The sequence below is a fragment of the Tachysurus vachellii genome, chromosome 14 (genome assembly GCF_030014155.1).
Source record: "Tachysurus vachellii isolate PV-2020 chromosome 14, HZAU_Pvac_v1, whole genome shotgun sequence".
Taxonomy (NCBI): Eukaryota; Metazoa; Chordata; class Actinopteri; order Siluriformes; family Bagridae; genus Tachysurus; species Tachysurus vachellii.
In genome coordinates this window covers 17117660-17140316 of record NC_083473.1, presented here as the reverse complement: position 1 = coordinate 17140316, position 22657 = coordinate 17117660, and the positions used below count along the sequence as shown (strand labels likewise).

General features: G+C 40.6%; 1 protein-coding gene across 3 annotated transcripts in view; it reads right to left on the bottom strand.

Moving 5' to 3' along the window:
* plxnb2b (plexin b2b) overlaps positions 1–22657 on the bottom strand; it is a 136241-nt gene that overhangs the window by 4698 nt on the left and 108886 nt on the right. For all 3 annotated transcript variants that reach the window (XM_060886286.1, XM_060886285.1, XM_060886287.1), the window contains 17 exons: positions 22102–22284; positions 21437–21548; positions 20588–20797; positions 20247–20426; positions 19394–19533; positions 19184–19284; positions 18868–19097; positions 15765–15946; positions 15284–15350; positions 14557–14703; positions 14263–14419; positions 12118–12218; positions 11933–12017; positions 11627–11778; positions 9298–9458; positions 403–550; positions 218–282 (listed from right to left, as the gene is read on the bottom strand). In XM_060886286.1, coding sequence (XP_060742269.1) covers positions 218–282; positions 403–550; positions 9298–9458; positions 11627–11778; positions 11933–12017; positions 12118–12218; positions 14263–14419; positions 14557–14703; positions 15284–15350; positions 15765–15946; positions 18868–19097; positions 19184–19284; positions 19394–19533; positions 20247–20426; positions 20588–20797; positions 21437–21548; positions 22102–22284 — 2421 coding nt within the window. The remainder of the gene's footprint in view (positions 1–217; positions 283–402; positions 551–9297; positions 9459–11626; positions 11779–11932; positions 12018–12117; positions 12219–14262; positions 14420–14556; positions 14704–15283; positions 15351–15764; positions 15947–18867; positions 19098–19183; positions 19285–19393; positions 19534–20246; positions 20427–20587; positions 20798–21436; positions 21549–22101; positions 22285–22657) is intronic.

Genomic DNA, 22657 nt, shown 5'->3' with positions numbered 1-22657 from the left:
TAACACCTCTGTTTGTTGTGAAAAGCTCTGAAAATGCATTATTATTAGTGTGGACATGGCATATAAAAAAGGAGGAAAGTTGCAAACGAGACCTTGAGACTTTTAGTCATGATTTGTTGTATATCAGGAAGGCGAGACATCTGTTACATAGACACACAAGGGACTGTACACAAAAAGCCTTCTAAAAAAGTGACGTGTTAAGAATAATAAGACTTACTCATCCACCATCTTTTTGTATGTGGAGATCTCCTTTGCATAGAGAAGTTTGTTGCTTGGGGAGTCCTAGAGGAGACAGGAAAATGTTATTAGACCATATGTATTGTTTATAGTCATATATACATATAGTTAGAGTTTATAGGTGCTCGTGTCTGTTCTCAGGAAACTGCAGCGCTTGTCACTCACCCTGCTGAGTTTGTGCTCCGATTTAGTGCAGGCATCCATGAAGGTCTGAGCAATGACCGATAACGACGCATCCACTACTTCTGTCACGTGGACGTCGAAGATGAAATGAGGGTTCTTCAGAATGTTCACCCAGAACCTAAGCGGGAGACTGTAGAAAGAACGGCAGACAGAAAGAGATGACCTTAGAATATAGCCTTAAGCAGTGAAACCCTAATCATCATTAGTTCTAGCAGTGATTGTAGCTCCCAACAGGCCTAATATGGCAAGCTGTTCGAATGAAAATATGTGTAAGGGGATTTAATAAATTCGGCTCAACTGAATACTGATCTGATGCCTGCAGCCACAGAAAAAAATTCTGATTATGTATAAAAAAAAAATAAAAAATCCATATTCATCCTTGAAAACCAAAGTGCTCTGAAAATGACAAATTTCTTTCGAGCTTCTGCATTACAGTAAACAAAAGGATGCTAAATTTGTGTAGAGAACCTGAGAACATTTATCAAACACTCCGCTGCGCTCAGGCTGCATGTGATACCAGTGCTGAAAAAGTTCTGCAACCTCAGACATTTTTCAGTACTGTTACTAATGAGATTTGGAAAGTAATACCAGCTTTCTTTAGAGAAACAGAATTTACAGTATATATGTGTATAATATGAGCCATTATATTTTAAGCTTATTACTGTATCATTATATGTGTGTAAGTGAATTGTTCTTCGAAGCCAATACCCATGATGTTTTTGCTAACATCGAGAGGAACGATGTACCTGAGTGAGCGCCACTCTTTCTCATTGTTAATGCAACACTGTTGTCACGCCATCAGCAAACTTGAATCCCGCTTGGCGACACAGTCATGGGTGTAGAGCAGGGAAGACAGAACACGGGCCAATTTTCTTCCAATTTGTTCATTTCCCACCACTAGCTAGTCATGCTTCCATGCGAGGAGTGTGAAGGCTAACACATGCTTCCTCCGAGCCAGCCACTGCATCATTTCACTTGGGAAGGAAGTCGTATGCATAAATAAGCTCAAACACACTCACAATTGGTTAGTGTTGCTCCGAGGTACAGAGGAGAAACGAAAAGTCATCGCTACAGGACGAAGAGCACGGACAAATTCTGCACTCTTAGACTCCGCAGATTGGATTTGATCTCCCGATCTCTTTTGCTGTATTCAGGAACAGCAGTGTTACATAGCGGAGTTACATTGTTCTGTGTAGCCCTTCCTTCAAGGCAGTGAGCACCATTTGTATAAGCAAAAAGCTATTGCGTCTTTACCCAATCTGATTGTGTGGTACTGTAACTCAAGAGGTTTGTAACAAAAAGAGGGTTGTGTGGTGCAGATTTAATGTTCTGAGAAGCTTCTGAGAAGCAGATTTAGTGGTTTTTATAGTGGCGTGTTTTTTGAGGCGTGTTACTGAGGAGTGATGGACTGCGGTCTGGACAGGAGAGTTTCAGTGTGAGGGGCTGCCAGTTGGTTGCTCTCAGCACTTCCCCAGAAGGCCGTGGGAACTGGCAGCTTTGTGTGTGTGTGCGTGTGTGTGTGTGTGTACTCTCATCAGGGATTTTCTCACCACTTCTGTAGATGGAATGAGAGCTGGGTCTTTTGAAAGCGCTGAGAAGTCACTGGTTAGCTCAACATGGCTTTAAAGAGCGCTTACCCCTTTACTTCACTTTTATAGTCAGAGCTCGGATCTCTGTGTCCCCTACAACATGCTTCTTAGCTAAGTATTGGTGATAAAATAAGCCTCGTTTTGAAGGCTAGTTATGATGCACAACTCCAGATGATGTCTGGCTGTGCTCAGTGCCTCACTGTCACCAGATTTGAAATCCTGGAGGAAAAAGTCACTGTCCATCTATAGTTTAACAAAAAAAAGGTGCAGATCCTCAGCAGGTACAACATCACCTACACACTTACTGATGAAGCCAGAGACGAATGTTGCATTTCTGTCCACATCGACCCGAGCAGACAGCTGTCTCTGGTTTACTCCGAGTCTGTCAGGTTGGCAGACATTTTTTTATTTAAAATATGCAACCTGTAAAGTTATACTTATTTCAAAAAGAATCATGATAAAGTATGCCCTGAAAACTTCTAACCTTGTTAACTGGTAACTCTCTTTGCTAATTAGGACAGCTATTGAACATATATTATGCAGATAAAATCGCAGTCTTCACAGGAAGAGTCCGTAAGATGACACGGACAAATCCTGCTAGCTGATTGGCTGATTGGAACAAGTCCACCCTCCTGCTGGGACAAATTAATGTGGCACATAATAACAGTTAATAGGTATGTTAAAAACATTTGCTCTTTTAGTCTGTTTAGAAATTGAAAGCCCTAGAATAAAGAACAAAGCCCTAGGCAAAGAATAAAAACCTACAGCTGACTGGAGTTCTTTCATACCGAGCCTAACAAAAGAGGCTTCCATAACTGCACCTTCTTGGCTATTGTTTGAAGTTTATATGCTGTATGTGTGTGTGTGTGTGTGTGTGTGTGTGTGTGTGTGTGTATGTGTATGCCTGTGTGTTTTCACCCCTATTACTGATACGGGGCATTTGTGACCTCATCTGATTATGACACTGGACATTTGATACATAATCTGACACTGATACTCGGAATCTGTGACATCCGTTCACCATTTTTTTGGGGATATCATCTACATACAGAATCTGTGTATCAGGCCTGCAGTGTAAATATGAATAATCTACAGTGGTGTGAAAAAGTGTTGGCCCCATTCCTGTTTTATTTTTTGCATGTTTATCACACTTTAATGTTTCAGATCATCAAACAAATTTAAATATTAGTCAAAGATAACACAAGTCAACACAACATGCAGGTTTTAAATGAAGGTTTTTATAATTAAGGGAAAACAAAATCCAAACCCACATGGCCCTGTGTGAAAAAGTGCTTGCCCCCCTGTTAAAACATAACTAACCTGTGGTTTGCCACACCCAGGCCTCATTACTGCCACACCTGTTCACAATCAAGTAATCACTTACATAAGACCTGACTGACAAAGTGAAGTAGACCAAAAGATCCACAAAAGCTACACATCATGCCGAGATATAAAGAACAAATGAGAAAGAAAGTAATTGAGATCTATCAGTCTGGAAAAGGTTATAAAGCCATTTCTAAAGCTTTGGGACTCCAAACATGGAAAAACATGGAACAGTGGTGAACCTTCCCAGGAGTGGCCGGCCAACCAAAATTACCCAAAGAGCGCAGCGACGACTCATCCAAGATGTCACAAAAGACCCCAAAAGAACAACATCCAAAGAACTGCAGGCCTCACTTTCCTCAGTTAAGGTCGGTGTTCATGACTCCACCATTAAAAAGAAGAGACTGGGCAAAAATGGCCTGCATTGCAGAGTTCCAAGACAAAAACCGCTGCTGAGCAAAAAGAACATAAAGGCTTGTCTCAGATTTTGGGGAAATACTCGTGGACTGACGAGACAAAAGTTGAACTTTTTGGAAGGTGTGTGTCCCATTACATCTGGTGTAAAAGTAACACTGCATTACAGAAAAAGAGCATCATACCACAGTAAAATATGGTGGTGGTAGTGTGATGGTCTGGGGCTGTTTTGCTGCTTTAGGACCTGGAAGACATGCTGTGATACATGGAATCATGAATTCTGCTGTCTATCAAAAAATCCTGAAGGACAATGTGCGGCCATCTGTTCGTGACCTCAAGCTGAAGCGAACTTGGGTTCTGTAGCAGGTCAATGATCCAAAACACACCAGGAAGTCCACCTCTGAATGGCTGAAGAAAAACAAAATGAAGACTATGGAGTGGCCTAGTCAAAGTCCTGACCTGAATCCTATTGGGATGCTGTGGCGTCACCTTAAAAAGCCGGTTCATGAACGAAAACCATCCAATGTGGCTGAATTACAACAATTCTGCAAAGATGAGTGGACCAAAATCCCTCCACATCGCTGTGACCGACTCCTTGCAATTTATCGCAAACGCTTGATTGCAGTTCTTGCTGCTAAGGGTGGCCTAACCAGTTATTCACTTTTTCACACAGGGCCATATAGGTTTGGATTTTGTTTTCCCTTAATAATAAAAACCTTCATTTAAAACCTGCATGTTGTGTTTACTTGTTATCTTTTGACTAATACTTAAATTTGTTTTAAAAAGTGTGACAAACGTGCACAAAAATCAGGAAGGGGGCCAACAATTTTTCACACCACTGTACATCACACCACCAAGCAGCACAACTTTGTTCTCATGTATAATCTCCCAGTTGCTGTAACGGAGCTGTGCTGTAACGGAACATCGCTTCTGTTCTGAACAGATGCACACATGATGCATAATACATGCGCACTCAAGTCTCTGTCTACTAAAGTCATTTGAAAAGATGTTTTATTTGCTTTAACTGTTTATTGATTTAATCCGAATAAAATTGAACAGAAGGAGAGAATGTATGTGTGCTTCACGCCAACTTCCCTCAACTCTAATATATGAACTGTATCTGCATTAATGCTATAATTCAGGTGATTTGCCAGTTTATTAGCTTTTAAATAAATGAAGCTAATACACTGGCATACATGCATTATTCATGTGAATTAATTCCAGCTGCTTTTAAATAGGATTTATGGTGACAAAGATAAAGATTTATCTCATAAAAAATCAGGAACAGAAGCTAGCTTGTAGTGTTGCATTTAAGGCACAGAACATTCATTCTAGTGTTTTAAAACATTTATTCTTAAACTCACAGTAAGTTTCTATGGTAGACTGCAGACTAAATTGCTTTTCAGTCAGGAAATTTAATTACTTCCTTAGCTAAGTACAACAAATGTTGCTTTCCGAGGCTTATTTATCTTACAAAACTACGTTATAAATGAAAGCGTTGACTGTTGTGCTGTGTTTTGGGAAGACTCACAACAAATTAGTACAAAACTATTCTTACTAATTACTTTCATCATGAAAACGTTTCATCAAAATATAAAATCTTGATATCTGGAAAATCTTTCAGAAGATTTTGTTAAGGTGACTTTCCTCCAGAACAGTTTCAGAGACTCGCGGAATCTATCACGGAGCACTGAAACGATTCTGGTGGCTCTTTTTGGCCCATATTGACTAAGAGTGTCCCAAATCACATACTTATGCACAATTCTGCATCATTTTAAAGTATAAACATTGTGAGTAGTGTACTTCAGGTACCTGCATGATTCACATATTCAACTGTAAATGGGTGCTTGCTTATGTAGTCGTGGCTTCGGTGGACATCTAACAAATGTCTTAAATCATCCTAGATGTATTTTTGAACATTTTTAAAATTCACTGTATTAGTGCTAAATCTAGCGGTGTTGCATTGTGTTTGATGTCATTTGCCATGGACTGGAAACAGCTTATACTTCTTGTTTTTTCAAAAAAAAAGATGGTGTTCCATTCTAATATTTATACCCTAGACCAGAGGTATTCAACTAAAATTTAAAGAGGTCCAGTAAGAGAAAATTTCTTGAAGCAAAGGTCCGGAAGATCATAATGTCCAACTAGTTAATGTGATATATATTTATGTAGCCTAGTAGTTGTATCAACATCTGCAAGCAATCAATACCTGACTGTCAAATCAAATAAATTCAGTACAATTCAAAAACCTTTTGACAATATTTATTGTCACGTAACATCGAACTGAACATATGTATGATTGTAGATATGTATAACGTTCTCTCATTAAATAAATAAAAGTAGGGCTACATTTCAAAATAAGAGGAAATAAATAAAATGTGAACATTGTGTATGTTTAAATAAAGTGCTTAACTTTCTCTTTTAGATCTCAGTGAGAGAACTGAGCTCTAGCTTGGCAGGATGTTAAACCTGGGCATGAATGGAGTCAGGGCCGTTCTCATACACATGTGGAGGTGCTCATTAGTGACCCTGGAACCATATTTAGATTGGATTATGTTCATTGTAGAGAAAGCTGCCTCGCAGTTGTATGTAGAGTCAAACATGGTCAGGATGTACAGTACCTGGGACCTGGTAAAGCTGTCTCAGGGACGCTATCTTCAGATTTGAGTGGATATGTTTGTTCAAAACCTTTATGTTTTGTCTCATAATGGCGTTTCACAATGACACTTTTAATAAGTGCCACGTTTCTGAACATATGAGACACACTGGTTTAGTGCTCCCAGTGGGAAGTATGAACAGAAATGAATCTGTCCATTCTGGATTAAATTCTCTATTTTCGCTGTCCACTTTTCTTTTTTTGGAGAGCGCCATTTGTTCTTTATTCTCCCTTTCCCCGTCTCACTCGTCTGTTTCTCTCCCTTTCTCCGTCTCACTCGTCTGTTTCTCTCCCTTTGTTTTCTACATGTATCGCTATCTTTCTTTCACGTGTAACTTTACTCTAATTCGCTCTCATCTGTCTTGCACTGTTGAGTCGCAGGGTTTACTGCAGGAATGCACAGACTTGATTGGCTGAGTCGTATCACGTGGGATGGTTTAACTCCATGCAATTGGTCTGTGCGTTACCACTACCACTAATGTAAAGATTGCAAATGCTGCGCCGCAAAAAAAATAGAAGCGTCCCTTCAAGTTTTACATCAGAACCTTTTGTTTTGGCTGTAGGTCCGTGTCCGGATTGGACAGATTCTGGGTCCGGACCTGGACCGCGGTCCGCCTGTTAGTGACCTATGCCCTAGACCTTGGAGGACATAATGCATAGTGTAAGTGTGTAGTGTGTATTATGCCATTTGGGACACAGCTTATGGGTTCTTCATAATAATACTGCATAGAACCTTAAAAAAATGCACACAATTCGGACTTCCGACTCAAAAACTCAGGACTATCTCCTGAACTTCCTGTGAGTTCCGCACGTGACGTCGCATCAACATGGCTGCTCTGCATGAACAGTACACAAATAATCACTTCTTACCTTATAGTAACACCATATACACAAATATAAGTATGGGCTTTAAATGAAACAACATACAGACATATTCACTGGTTAAGTCAATAATCCTGACTGTACAGCTATGTAGAAGTTCAGTAGCTCTAACAAAAAACATGGAGCAGAAAAGATTTACAAAGTGGAGAGTAAACCCTGCTCTGCTCTTCTGTCGTTTGTTATTATTCTTTTTTACTTTTTTTTTGCTTAAAACATAATACTTTATTTATACTTGATGATCATCTCAGCCAAGGTACAAAAATCTTATACCACATGACCCTGACAAAATGGGTACAGCATTGCAACGCTATCTTCTCCTTATTTGAAGAGCTCCTGACATCAGCAACAGACTTTTTTTTGTATATTATCATCACAGCGTCACTGATCTTCGTATTCCCACCACAGGTACCAACAAAGCAGCAGCACGTCTGTTCCTAATGAGCCGTACAGAAGCTTTGTTGTGTCTCATCACGAAACAGCAGTGTTTAACAGAAAACTCGGCCTTTCCACTACCGTGTGCTTGCTCTTAAATGCCGACTCTGCGCCGACGCTCCACATTAGAGAACACAATGTTCTTTATGAACGAGCTCATTTATAAAATCTCATTTCTATACTAGTTTATTTGGATCTCTGTTCTGCTCAAGGACACAGAACACAACACATCCAGTGATGTTAAGTGGTACTTAAACTGAATCACAGATTAATATCTGCTACAGTTGGGGTCATAATTTGACACACGTTGTGCTGAATCTGCAAAATGTATGCAAAATAGATCTTTTATTTATTTCTGTTCTGAATAAGTGATTTCACATAACACAAAGACCACAACACAATTCATTCACTCATTTTCTACCGCTTATCCGAACTACCTCGGGTCACGGGGAGCCTGTGCCTATCTCAGGCGTTATCGGGCATCAAGGCAGGATACACCCTGGACGGAGTGCCAACCCATCTCAGGGCACACACACACACTCTCATTCACTCACACAATCACACACTAGGGACAATATTCCAGAGATGCCAATCAACCTACCATGCATGTCTTTGGACGGGGGGAGGAAACCGGAGTACCCGGAGGAAACCCCCGAGGCACGGGGAGAACATGCAAACTCCACACACACAAGGCGGAGGCGGGAATCGAACCCCCAACCCTTGAGGTGTGAGGCGAACGTGCACAACACAATAATAACTACATTTACACAAAGTAACCAAACTTTAACCAAGCTTGAGTCTTAATCCAGTTCTTGAGTCCTCAGCATCTTCCACATATATGTCCTAATTTTTAAAGGATTAACTTTTTTTCAGATTCTGCAAAAAGTATTTAAACTTGTGACCTGTATATTTGATCTGTATGATGTATCGCAGGCAAACTGCCACACACCATGTTCTCACACACAAACTCCCACACACCAAGACACACTCACTCCCACACTTGCACTATGACTGAAGCAGAACCCAGGACTGAATCAGCACCTGCACATGTGCTTCCATGTGCTTTAAAGCCCAGTTAATAGATATGAGCAATTCTGCAGTCTACACTGGATTGATGCATCCCTCTGCGCTGCGAGAGAACAACAACAAAATAAAAAGCATGTGTAATAACATCACAATTAAATTAACCAGGGACGTAATTACTATGTTTATTTGGTTGTTTGGCGGATTCCTTTTTAATAGGAACGGTCTCTGCTGAATTAGCAAAACAAAACAAGCACGTGAAGCCAGCAGTCTGATGATATTACTCATCATCCTTACTCACAGTGCTCTAACCGACGCCGGTCTTTCCACAACCACAACAACTCATCAGCCAGAATAAATAAACATAGAGTTGACATTAATTTATGCAGCAGAGTCCCAAGAGAAGATTAGATACCCTGAATGTAAAACAGCAGGTCACAATCCTTCAGGATTGCTGAGATGTGTGTAGAAACTGTGAAACGTCTCAAACAGTCCTAGCTGCATGGACACACAAAACACACAAATACTTCAGATCTTTTCTCACAGACGCAGACATACCTGTTGGTCTTCCAGATGTGGATGGTTTCCTCGTCCACATTTTCGTGCTTTAAGGCCTGCTCGTCTAGGAAGTCGAAAAAGTACTTTATGGCAGGTGGCACAACGGTTCCTGAACAGAGAACGCTGCGAAAGAAGTCGTCTACAAACTGCTGCAGCGTGCCCTAAAAGCACACAAACAGACACACACACACACAAAGAGAGAGAAGCATAAATGCTGCGAAACTAATCAAAGTCTTTACATCTGTATTGTTTAGAGCAGATCAGCACACTAATGATGTCTAACTGAACATTCACGAGTCTTAATGACACATTGAATATCTCTCTCTCTCTCTCTCCCTCTCACACACACACACACACACACACACATATGAGAAGGAGATGTCTGGGTAAATTATTCTACCAAACTGCACAATGCTTACATTAAATACTGTTATTATTTTCATTACAATAAAAAAGAATCATTAAATTATGCATATTCAGAATGCATTCAGAAAACAAGATCAACATTTTCCTCATTTTGTTAAATTGTTATATATTTCTTTTTCTTTTTTTTCTTTTTTTTTTTTTTTAGATTTTTACCCTCTATGAATGCTTAAAAATGAAAATATAAAAAGAAAATAATTTCTGGGGCATTCGGGCTGTTTGCTATCATACTAGAAAATTCTCCCTTTTTCACTGATCCTCCTGGAGCTTCTAGAAACTGATTAAAGTTCACTTGTGGTGAATTCATTTGATCCGGCATGACTTGGAGAAGCACAACTCTGTCTATACAAAGTCGCACAGCAGACGATGCATGACAGAGCAACAAACATGCCATGATGTGAAAGGAATTGTCTGATAGACTTCAGATACAGGACCGTGTTGAAGCACACACTTGGAGATAAGCACTAAAAAAAAAGTGTCTCTCTGAAAATGCCGAAGAACACATTGGCTTCTGTCATTTGTAAATACGGAAAGTTTAGAGCAGCCAAGTCTCCTTGAGCTGGCCACCTGGTCAAACTGAGCTCACAAACTGTGTGGAAAAAGAGCATCGGTCTCTGCAGCACTTCACTCCACAGTGCTGAATCACTTGGAGTTGTCAAAAGGTTCCAGAGTTTTCTGTTTAAAAAAAAAATCACATATCAAATCCTTTGACCTGAATGTGCAGGAAACCAGGAACTCTTCATTAACTGACCATCCCTTACACATACAGTGAAGCACGGTGGTGGCAGACTCACGGCATGAACATGTTTATCAGCTCAGGGTACAGGAAAGCCTAGAAAATCAGGATCCAATGATCACGAAAAAAAACTGAGTAAAACCAGGTTAAAAGTTCTCAAGTCTTTGTATTGGGCTGAAGATTCATCTCCCAACATGACAGTTGTATAAAACACAGTGAATTCACACTCTCAGACCTGAAAACATTAGTATAATTAGGTACCAACGTTGAATTTTAGTGGTTCTGCAAAAAAAAGATCCATAAATCCTTAAATCAAAATCTATGAATAAGCCAGAGATCACTGCCAAAGATCTGGATACTTGTGTTAAATCTGATATTATGAGGCGTTTTTTTATTTCAAATATAAATTATTATTAATATGATGAAATGACGAATGAATCGATAAAAGAGTCAAAGCCCAAGGCAAACATCTGTAAACATTTTAGATTTAGATTAGCTTCTGTAATCTCGTGTCCATAACATATCCTGACATATTGGAGACTTCTGACATTTTACTGCATAGTTATCATACCGTGTAAATGTCAGAGCATCATCATCATCATCACCATCACCATCATCACTATCATCATCATTATCCTACCATACTCAATAAAAACTCATGCTAATCTTTATGCTTTGGATGTCTAACCCAATCCTGAACTGCTGCTTTGAAAACATATTGATTTGTGCAACGTGCTAGACGGACTGGAACACATGCAGTCTCGTGTGAAGACCCTTCAATTGTTTACTCTGCTGAGCTCCAAACCTGTCGAGTGTGAAACGTGCCCTAATTGCCAAATTTATTGCAGTGAAAACATGAATACACATCAGGCAGCCAATCACACAGGAAGGCATTTACACAAACTGTGCAGATGGCACGTTGAAGCTTCAGTCCCTAGATGGAAGCTCTAGAGTTTAGGTGTTTAAGGACATTTACCACTGAAGCAGAGAATTGCCACTGAGGCAGGCTCATTAAATCCTGAATTTTGTTTCAACCACCAAATGAGATTTTCTACCTGAAGATTTGATCTGTGCCTCCTTTTGTGCTGAAACTAGTTACAGTAATATCTTCAGTAAGTTCTGGACGGTGCAAAATTAGACGTATTTTGCTGATGTGGACATGGACTCTACCTTGACCGAGAGCAGACGAGTGAGATAGATCTCTGTGATGGCTTTGGTCATGGACTTATCCTTAATGCTACCTCGTTTTGACTTCACGTCATCCAGCTCATCAGCCGGTCTGACTAGATGGAACACTTTATCGTCCTCCAGGAGTGCGTTTCCTAGGGGAAAATAAGAAAGGGCTCTGTAGGCATGAGGGTCAGCTGTTGGTGTACTTTATCTACATGGTACACATTCACAAGGTGCATGCTCAACAGTGTGCGATTCTGAGATCCAATCAATGAGGTTCTTGTACCAAGAACAGTTTTTACTTACTCTCCTCGTGGTTGTCGTGGTTTTGGTCATATGACTGCTGTGTGTGTAAAACCCTGGAAAGGATTAGCATGGCACCATCTCTAACCTGAGAAATCAAACAGGTATGCAGATGTTCAAGACATTTAAACTTATTACTGACACCTGGCTGTCAAAAGGCTAAGCCTCTGACCTGACATGATACTCACGTTGTAGTGCGCTAGTGTGTTAAGGCGTCTCCACCTGCCCTCTTTCTGCGAGGTCACGTCAAGGTCTGACAGGATCTGCCCCGTGGAGCCGGGGCGCCACTCTGTGGGGGGCAAGAGGATCTTTCAGAGAATCTTGGAAACAAAAACATAATGCCTCGAATGCTGCATTTACTCACTGTACCAATACTAACACACCTTTATTAACATCTCTGTTGCCACTGTCCCCTTGGGAGGAAACCCTATCACCATCTAAGAGCCACTGTAATGCGATACAGCTCAAGTGAAGGCTGTTAAATAAGACACTAGAGACCTGAAGGATCAGCATTACTGTATACTTCAGGAACACACCTTGCCCCAGAGGCTCAGTGATCGAATTCAATTTGCTTTTCAAAACAAAAAGATGCAGACAAAGGAGTGTAAAAAAAGTAAATTACTAATACTGATAATAAAAAATGTATGATTTCATAAATATTTGGTATTCTTTGTTCAAATGAGGTGTACAGTACCATAGCAAGCTACTGCATCTGTATGCGACTGCTGAACCTGACTCTGTGACATTACTGTTAGTCAACAAGCTAATGACTGTATATGTAGTTCAAGGGAAAAAAATCCTCTGCAGGAAAAGTAGCCAGTTGTGTAATATAGTTTTTTTTTTATTTTTTTTATTTGCTAATCCTGAATGAAAGTCAAAGAAAGTGTGCAATAGTATTTGGTATTTAAACACAGAATTAGTATACTTGAACACAGGTTTAGCACTAAAACAACAGCGCTTGACCCGTTCTATACATTTACAGTATAGCAATGCATGCTAATGCTAATCAAGTCAATTTCATTATGTCTGTGTTTTATATTATGGCAAATTAAGCCAAAGGCTTCCTGAAAACTTTTTGTTAAAATGAGTTGTAGTCAGCCACGTGACAAATAAGGCCAAAAGTATGTGGACACTCTGACCAATAGAGGTACACAATTGTGTTCTATAGAGGTACAATTTCCCTTCTTTGTTACTAAGGGGGTTTTTACACTTGGTCACTTCATGCGTTTTCTGTGATCCGATAGCTATCCGATGGTAAAAAGACCAGGTCTAAATGCCCTCCGAAACGGTTTCGAGACGGATATAAATCCGATCGCTCAAACCACTTCAGGAGGTGGTCTGGGACGCATTTCAGATTAAACTGGACAGGTGTAAATGAATGTGGTTGTTCAAGCCACATACGTCAGCGCTATACTCCTCCCAAACGGAAGTACGTCACTCGCAGGTGACTCGCGAGTCATGCATTGCGCCAGAAACAAATATGTTTTCCCATCACTGCTGGCTCCGATCTTTCACCCAGGTGTCTCGTTTGGTATTAAAATGCACTGCTGCCGCCAGCGAAAATGCAGCAAACAGTAAATGCTGTTTTTTGTAGCAACCGCATACACCAAAGTGTGTTCCATGTCAATTACCCTGGAAATGAGGTAAAATATATTTGCATATTGGGTGGGAGTAGAAAGATCGATTTATGTCGCCTAATGTAAATGGAACAGTTTTAACAAATCAGATAGCTATCGGGTCAGAGAAAACGCATGAAGTGACCAGGTGTAAAAAGGCCCTAAGAGACTTGTTCCAGCATGACAATGCCCCTGTGCACAAAGCAACTCCATGAATACATGGTGTTTTAAGGTTAGAGTGGAAAAACTCGAGGGTCCCTTTGGGATGAACTGGAACCCCAACTGCACCCCAGACCTCTTTATCTAAAATCAGTGTCTGATCTCACTAATGCTCTTGTAGCTTTATGATCACAAATCCCCAACGAATCTAGTGGAAAACCTTCCCAGAAGTGTTGAGCTTATTATAACAGGAAAAACTGAACTAAATATGGAATGAGATGTTCAACAAGTAGATATGGATTTCATGGTCACGTGTCCACAATCTTTTGGCCACATAGGGTATAGACAATGCAGGAACAATCTCTCATCTTATAGTCAAGGAAACAGCAAGTGAAAATCCACTTTGCATTCCTGTCACAAATAGACCACCACAAAGGGGCAGCTATTTATAGCCACTGAGCAAATACAGCTGACCACCCCGAATCATGGCATTGTCACAGTTCTAGAATGCGAATAATAAAACAGCAATACACACATCACACACTGTTGCAGCCTTACCAAGTGTGACAATATCCACTTTTGGCCTCTGTGAGTAGGGTAGGTTTTTGTACACCTGCTCAATGATCTTCTCTTTCACCTGAGAAATAGTGTCACAGTCCAGCACTTTTACTGGAGTGATGTCAGGACCTTCCCCCTGAACCAACACCTGTAGGGTCTGAAACAACACAATAGACTGAATGAGTTGAAACAGGCTCCTTGCCACTATACATATATGGAAACACGTACATATGCAAAGCTTCTTATACAAGAAAAATAAATCAAGGTTATACCCAAGGTACACCTAGCTCTTACCAGCATGGAGTACTCCACATCATCACCCAGCAGGCCTGTGTCGTTAAGTGTGTATTTAGCCTTCTTCACCTGTGCATCCACTGGGCCCTTCTCTATTTGATGTTTTATAGCACGGAAGAGTTTATACAAAGGTTCTCCTGCAGCGTCCTGCACATATAAAACACAATGTGGAATGCAGTCATACAAACCTCTTATAAAGCCGTCTTAACTCTCTACGTCCACAGAACAGGTGATCACTATAGAATGAAATGGAACCTGACTTTCTCAACCAGGGACTAAGGCAGTATTAAATCTCTCTTCACATCCGCATGGCCATGAATGCGCATCAGTTTTCAGCATTAAGTATAACTCCACCAGAGCCACTCCTGACATTTATTAAATATGACAGTCATAATGTTTAATAAATGTCACGTCTCAGAAGGTTCTATGGTAATGATAGAATATTCTATAAAAAACTAGATTATGCTGGAAAACTTTTTTTGTTCAAAAACACCAAAGAATTAATACATTTTTACAGACCTGAAGATCCCCACAGGCCATATGTATTACTTTTAAAATATATTAAATAACCACATAATCATTTTTCTTAACATCACATTTTCCTAACATCACCATATGGTGTTTAGTGAATAATGGTGTTATATAGTGCTGATTTAAGGCATTATACTTTTACAATAGTGAAGCTGAGACAGCAAGACTGTTGGTGCTATGCTGAGGCCTGCATTACCTTTAGGAACTGATAGAGGCAGATAGACATCCAATTGCACAGCATCCTCTCAACCACCGTCTCTGACCTTGAGATGAAAAATACAGGCCAACATGCTTATTATATAGCCAATAATTATTTGCTCTTTTACCCCTAAATGTGCCAAATGTTAGTGATTAGCAGTTAATGAACAATTATGGAGTAATCAGGGAGCGGGATAATTAGTGTAGCTCACCAGCTGATTGAGAATTATAATTAAACTTCCAAAAAGTGGCAGGCCAGTAAACGGCTAAACAGATTAGTGAATAAGGTAAAGCAGGGATAAATGTTTATCCAATGTAATGTTCATAAGTAGTGATGACTAGAGGAAGGAAAGTAAAAGGAGTGCAAAATGAAGAGGTCTTCATTTCTGTAAATGATAGTTAAGTATATTTACTTAACAAGAATGAAGAAAGTTCCAAAATAAAAACTATCAGTTCTGCACAGGATGGTGGTAGCTCACCTGCGCAGCATGAGTTTGGGGTTTTTACTCTGCACATACTCGTCCATAAGCCCTAATAGTAGTGTCCTCATGATATCTGTGTAGTATTCCAGCTTCCCATGCAAGGCCACAGTCAGCAGAGAAGCAAAGTACACCTTAGCTCTCGCATTGAAGTCTTGACGAGCCTCCAGGGTCCGGATAAACTACAAAGAGTGTGTGAGAGAGAGATAAAGAGAGAGAGAGAGAGAGAGAGAGAGAGAGAGAGGGAGGGAGAGAGAGATGAGTTAATCAATTTAGTTTATTTGTGACAAAAAAAACAATAACCACGCAGGATATTGATGGACAGGGTGTCCGATGTGTGGGGAGTGTGCACTGGTTGAGTTACTAATGAAATACTTAATATGATTATGGAAATGATAAGTTAATTTCCAATGTTATTGCTTCCATACCTTAGAGTAATGTTTGTTTTGATTAAATACTCAATACGTACAATGGACATGATGAAATAGGAAAATATGATTGAGACTTTGTCATGAGAAATGGACTTATGTACTTTTAATGTACTTATGTACATTGCCTAGAGAACCTCTAGGTAATGTTATTGGGAGCTCAATAGTCCAATTTTGGACCACACCCGGTGAAGAGATCTAAAGGAGGGCAGGTGAGGCAAAGAGAAATAACAACACATTTTAAAGTTATAAAAAGTGTCTAGATTAAGGTTACAGAGACATTCCTGGGGAAGGTGTCCATAAGCTAGCACCTGAAGACTGAACTATTCATCTAACGCTTTATTGCATTTAGCAGACATCCTTGTTTAGAGTGACTTTGCAGAGCAGCTGACTTTACACCTGAGCAGCTGAGGGTTAAGGGCCTTCATCAAGGGACCTGCAGTAGCAGAGTAACAGTGTTGGAATTTGAACTTATGACCTTCCAATCACATGGTGAAGTGAAATCATTCTCTTGGATCTTAACCTGCAAGATGAAGAGTAGGGCACAGGTGCAACTCCAGTAGGCAATTTGACAAACAGTATTATATAAAGTAGACTTTTGCAAAGGAATCTGCCTTTGGAAACAATGCAAGAAAAGAGTCTGAGGTAGTGTGTAAGATGGGAATGTGTGGGCTAGATATAGTAGGCCTTTCATCTGTATATGGTACAGGCTCTGGTATGAAATTTTTAGATTGGGGTGGCTTCTCTGCTATACTGGCGACAGGCTTGTGGGGACACTTTTCAGTCTCAAGTTGAAGGCATTGCAGCTGGAATTTTTCCCAGTAGGCAGGACTTTTAGAGATTTCAAAGGAAACCTCAATCGGTTTCAACAAATAGTTGGGTATTCTGTCCTCCTGGAGAACTAAGTAGTATCGGCTTTAGATCAGTTAATATACAGGCACAGGACTTGGTGAAATCTATATCATTGACTAATACTAATAAAGTTTTGAGAAAATAATCATCAAACAAGGTTGGAAATGAAGTCATTGCAACCTGAAAATGACCATTTACAAGGCACCATTTACAAGGCTGTACCCTGATTCTGCAACAACACTTGGTAGTGAGCTTGATTGATTGCACAGGGTATTGATTTACCATGTAAACTTAGGAGAGGTTTCTGGGTTGCTTGGGACCATCGAGATTGGAGACCACGTTAAAGTCAATAATTATATATAGCTTGCCAAAAGTTGTGGCTGGAAGACTGTTTGCACCTGTCATGGTAGTAAATGTAGTATGTTCTTGTAGATACAATGATGAGTGAAGCCTTCAAGTTGAAGATAAAAGCCTTTCAAATAACCGAATGCTTTCATGATTCTCTTGCAGTTATCTGAGAGCCAAACGTGATGTGATGAAAGCAGTTGCAGAAGTAAAAGTTTTGGCATGGCTGAGTTTGGACAAGTTGGGACTTCAGGAGGGAGGCACAAGAATAACAAGAATAAGTTAAGGCCACTGCTGGTTTCTACTGTGGATATTTTTGATCAATGGAAAGAACACTTTGAGGAACTCCTTAACCTGGTCAGCTACCTGTGCCAGATGTGTCCCACTGGAATCCAACCCCTAAGAACAATGGTGGATTAATGTTAAAGGCTGAGCAGAGCTCAAGCCACCAAGCTGCCCCTGTGGAGCCCTTGAACAGGGACCTTAACCCCCTCTGCTCTGGGGGCACTATATCATGGCTGACCCTGTGCTCTGATCCCAACTTCCTAAGATGGGACATGTGAAGGAATTGTACTGACTAAATCTGACTATTCATAAAAATGAATGTATGAACAGTGGAAGCCCAGTGGTTAAGATGCTGGACTACTAATTAAATGGTCATTAATCCAAATCCCAGCACTAGCATTCCATCACTGCTCTCCCATTGAGCTGGCTCTTAACCCTCACATGCCCAGTTGTATATAATAAATAAAGGTACAGTAAGTTCTTCTGGACAAGGGCATAAATGTCATAAATATGATTGAACAAAAGAAACAACTAATAAATTTACCTGATTACTTTTTGCTCTATTATTCTGAAATAATTAGAAAAACTGGGCAAATTTGTTTTAGTAGTGGAATACATTTTAAGATTATTTGTGTGACTTCTCTTATGACCAGTCTGTTTATCAAGACTAGATCTTGCCCAGATAATGTGTAAACGCTCCAGCCTAAGATATGTGAGTGTGGATTAAATGAGATAGAAAAGAAGGATTTACTTGTGCCATTAACATTAATCCCCCAGAAGGTAACAGCAATAGCTTTGTGTTAGAACTGTAATAATGGGATTTAATTATTTGAAGTTGAGAAGTAAATTACGCTTTATTTATATTTTGGAAGCCAATCCTCCGACTCAAAAGACACCAAAATAATTGCTTTTCCTCTTTACTGACAAGGAGTTATTAAGCAAGACCTGGGGTTGAAAACTGGATTAGAAGTGGAATGAAGGATTTTGTTGGTGGAAGCCCAGTGATCAAAGGACTTAGTTCGTGGAATTAATCTTAGTTGATGGCTACTGCCTCCAGGAAGACATATAAAGTCTAACTGTCACAAAAAATGGCTGATACAAACAGCTTCTGGACAAAAAAATGAAGCTAAATAACCAAATGAAGTGCGGCCGTGCCAGATTAAGAATGCGTGTGAGCAGAAACGTTGACGTACAGTGATGAGGAAGGTCTTGCTGTTCAGCAGGTTGGAGAATTGATTAAGAGCCTGCGCCACTGTGGCTTTGCGGGACTTGGGAATATTTAGCTTGCCGGTGATCATGACATCGTTGGCTCCATCTTTTGAGGGTAGGAAGAAGACGCGGTCGGTGTAAGTCTTATAGTCCAGAAATGGGATGCGACCCTCACTCAGATCATTTGTGTGGTCCTCCATCTCGATCATCAGATCTGTAGAGAAGCATATAGAGGTTGCTTAAAGGTTAAAACTATATGTTTTTTTAATGTGTTATGATAAAAGATTTGTGTTTGTTGACCTGTGAATTCTTTCTTGCAGCGGTCACGCACACTCTCCTCTAGATTCTCTAACTGGTGTTTCACCTTCTCATACTCCCGCTCTGCCTGCTGGCTCTTCCTCCTTAAACACAAACCGATCGAGTGCCAAACCTTTAATAACTGCTTCATTTCATGTTGCATACAACTTCATCAGCTAACTTTATGAAATAACTTTATGATAGTGTCATTACCTGTAGCACACAATTGAGATTGCTATGATCAGTAGCATTGGGACAATAACTGCAGGGATGATGATTGTATCCAGTTTCACCTCGTACTTCCTCTCATAATGCACAGAGCCAACCAACCACTTGCCGTTACCAAACTTAATCTGTGACGGAAACAAAACAACAGGTCAACAACATTAATTACCACGAACACAAAGCAAGGCATCCTGGGAATGACTAATATCACATCCAATTTCCTGCTTTTCTCCCAGTACACTACACTAAACCAAGGCAGAACATGTGTTCATCTAATAACCCAATTCTCGAATAACTTGTGCTTATGAGTCTAAAATGATTCCTGTCAGATATAACACATTTTTTTACACATGAAAATGCCCCAAGTGAGTAAATCATTCATTCATTCATTCATCTTCTACCGCTTATCCGAACTACCTCGGGTCACGGGGAGCCTGTGCCTATTTCAGGCGTCATTGGGCATCAAGGCAGGATACACCCTGGACGGAGTGCCAACCCATCGCAGGGCACACACACACACACACACACACACACTCTCATTCACTCACGCAATCACACACTAGGGACAATTTTCCAGTGATGCCAATCAACCTACCATGCATGTCTTTGGACCGGGGGAGGAAACCGGAGTACCCGGAGGAAATCCCTGAGGCACGGGGAGAACATGCAATCTCCACACACACAAGGTGGAGGCGGGAATCGAACCCCAACCCTGGAGGTGTGAGGCGAACGTGCTAACCACTAAGCCACCGTGCCCCCTCCGTAAGTAAATCAGTCAAATTTAATATGTGGACTACGGAATGAGAGCGAGCAGTGGAGGAGCAGGAAACTGAGAACCCACCAGAAGGTCTAGAGGTTCAGATGTCGTGTCTCTCCGCTGTCTCTTAGAACGAGATGTCGGGGCGGTGGTGGGCGGATCCAAGAACAGCTTATCATCCTGGAGAGTGTTCACATTGCAGGACACGTCACCCACAAATGCCTCCGCTTCCTTCGCTGTCATGGCTTTAGAAAACCCACGACCCTGGACAAATGTGGGTTTTTTTTTTTTTCAGACATTTACATAAAAGATCTATTTTTAAAATGCTTTCAAATAAAAATATCCCAGTTCTTTTCCACACTGGAAACTGGAACGGAAGCAAAGCTATCTGAACGCAAACAGCACAAAGAAGTATCACATCGCACCGTGACAATGATCATGCTGTTCTCCGGGATGACTTTGTTGGGGAGTTCGTTGAATGTGGGGTTTGGGTGGTAATCAAACGGTTTGAGCTCCTCTATCAGGTTGTCCAACTGGATGAAAGTTCTGAAGGACTGGCTCTCGTATGTTCTGTTCACGGCAGGAGAGAGGAAGTGCAGCATGGTGTCGTTCTTGCTGTGAGCCTCCTGACTATACTGGAAACACACGAGAAAATGCGACACAATGAAATTCAAATGGATGTATTTTCACACACAAACACTCATGCCGTGAAGAAAAGAGGACCACTCGCTGGAGCTGCCCTCTGCATTAATCAAGCCGAACAGCCGGTCCCTGTGTTAATGCAGCTCCTAAATGAAAGCGAATTAGATTTCTCCCCTCATTCCCCTTTGCTGCTCTCCGAGTGGGAGTTCACCCACTCAACCCTTACAGCAATATTCGAGAACGCTGCTCAGACTATACGACACGTTATAATTAAACAGCCTTATATTTTAAATATGTTTAAAAAAAAGGATGATTTTTACACTGGGTGACTTTTTTTTATCCAGCGAACTCCATGTGTATGTGTTTTGGAAGGTTGTGGGAAAAAAAAAAGTGCAAAGAACACCTTTTTCTGTACATCTTCGTTGCTATGTTTACAGCAGCGCTTGAATTAACTTCCTGCCACAGCAAATAACTGAGAGCAGAATGTGAGCAAGAGAAATCTCACAATGATTGATTTAGAATAAAGAAAAAAAAAATTACAGATGCTATAAGCAGTTTGTCTTCAGGACTGAAAAAAAAAAAAAAAAAGAATCACAATATTTACTAGACTGAAACAGATTGCACAGACGAACCTCCATAGGAGTGTGAAGTCCAGACCATTCGTCAGCCGAAGCTTGCACTATGATTGTGGCTTTTTGGATGAGATCGAATCCAGAGCCCATCACTCTGATCTTTCTCCCACCGCTGTAAGAGTTACACACAGACGCAGCGGTCAAAATCAGGACACTGCTTCTTGTCTTCTCCCAACAGAAGCAATTACTTGGAGTCTTGGAGCTGAACACTGAATGAATATTTTGAATCTGATGCAGCAATTCTGTTTTGCTTTACATTCCGGTATTAAGTACAAAGGCCTTGAATTACAGACAGAATGCTTCATCTGAACTGGTGAATAAGGGCTTGTGTATATTCACATTAACATTATTATTCAAAAGCAACTTACAAATGAGAAAATCCAAGCAAAGTGAGCTATTAAGCAGAGGACAATACAAATAGTGCTAAAAGATAAAAGATATTTAATTGAGTGCTTGAGCAAAGTGCACAGAGTAGATGATTAAAAGCTGCCGGAAATGTAGATTTATTTATTTATTTATTTATTTACTGGAGTGTGGGACGAGTCTGGGGTTAGTTTAGTTAGTAAGTAAGTGTTCATAGAAGGTGGGATTATAGCTGTTTTAACAATGAAGTGGTTTTTTTGAAGCACAACATCCCCTTCTCAGGTGAATCACTGCGAGCTCACCAGTCAAAGCTGCTTCTGGGCTGATGGTCAGAAATGTCCGGGTTGCTGGAGAACTGGAAGAAGGCAGGCACCCGAATACTGGTGTGTTTCCCATAGCGCACAGCGACGGGCAGAGCATCAGAGGGGACTTTCTCATTCCTGTACTGTCCCACCTTACAAGTAATCTGCTTCCCAAACTCCTCACTGTGAGAGACAAACAGTGATAGAGACAGACAGACAGAGAGAGAGAGAGAGGGAGAGAGGGAGGGAGAGAGACAGAGAGAGAGATTGAATTAAGCAAAAATGGCAAGAAAAACCTCAAAGAAATTTAGTAAAAAGGCAAGCAGCCGAGAAGAAAATTGAGGGGAAAGGTTAAGATAAGTGGGGCATAATGAATGTGGAAGAAAAATGCTAAATGTCTAAGCAGAAACACAGAGAGCGAGAGCACAGAATGGCAAATAAGGTCACGTATACACCAAACTCAGACAGGTTATGACTAATTACTTTCCTTAATGTCTACTGAGTCAATTTTATACACGTGTGTCTCTGTGCGTAATAAAGCCAATTACACATCTAC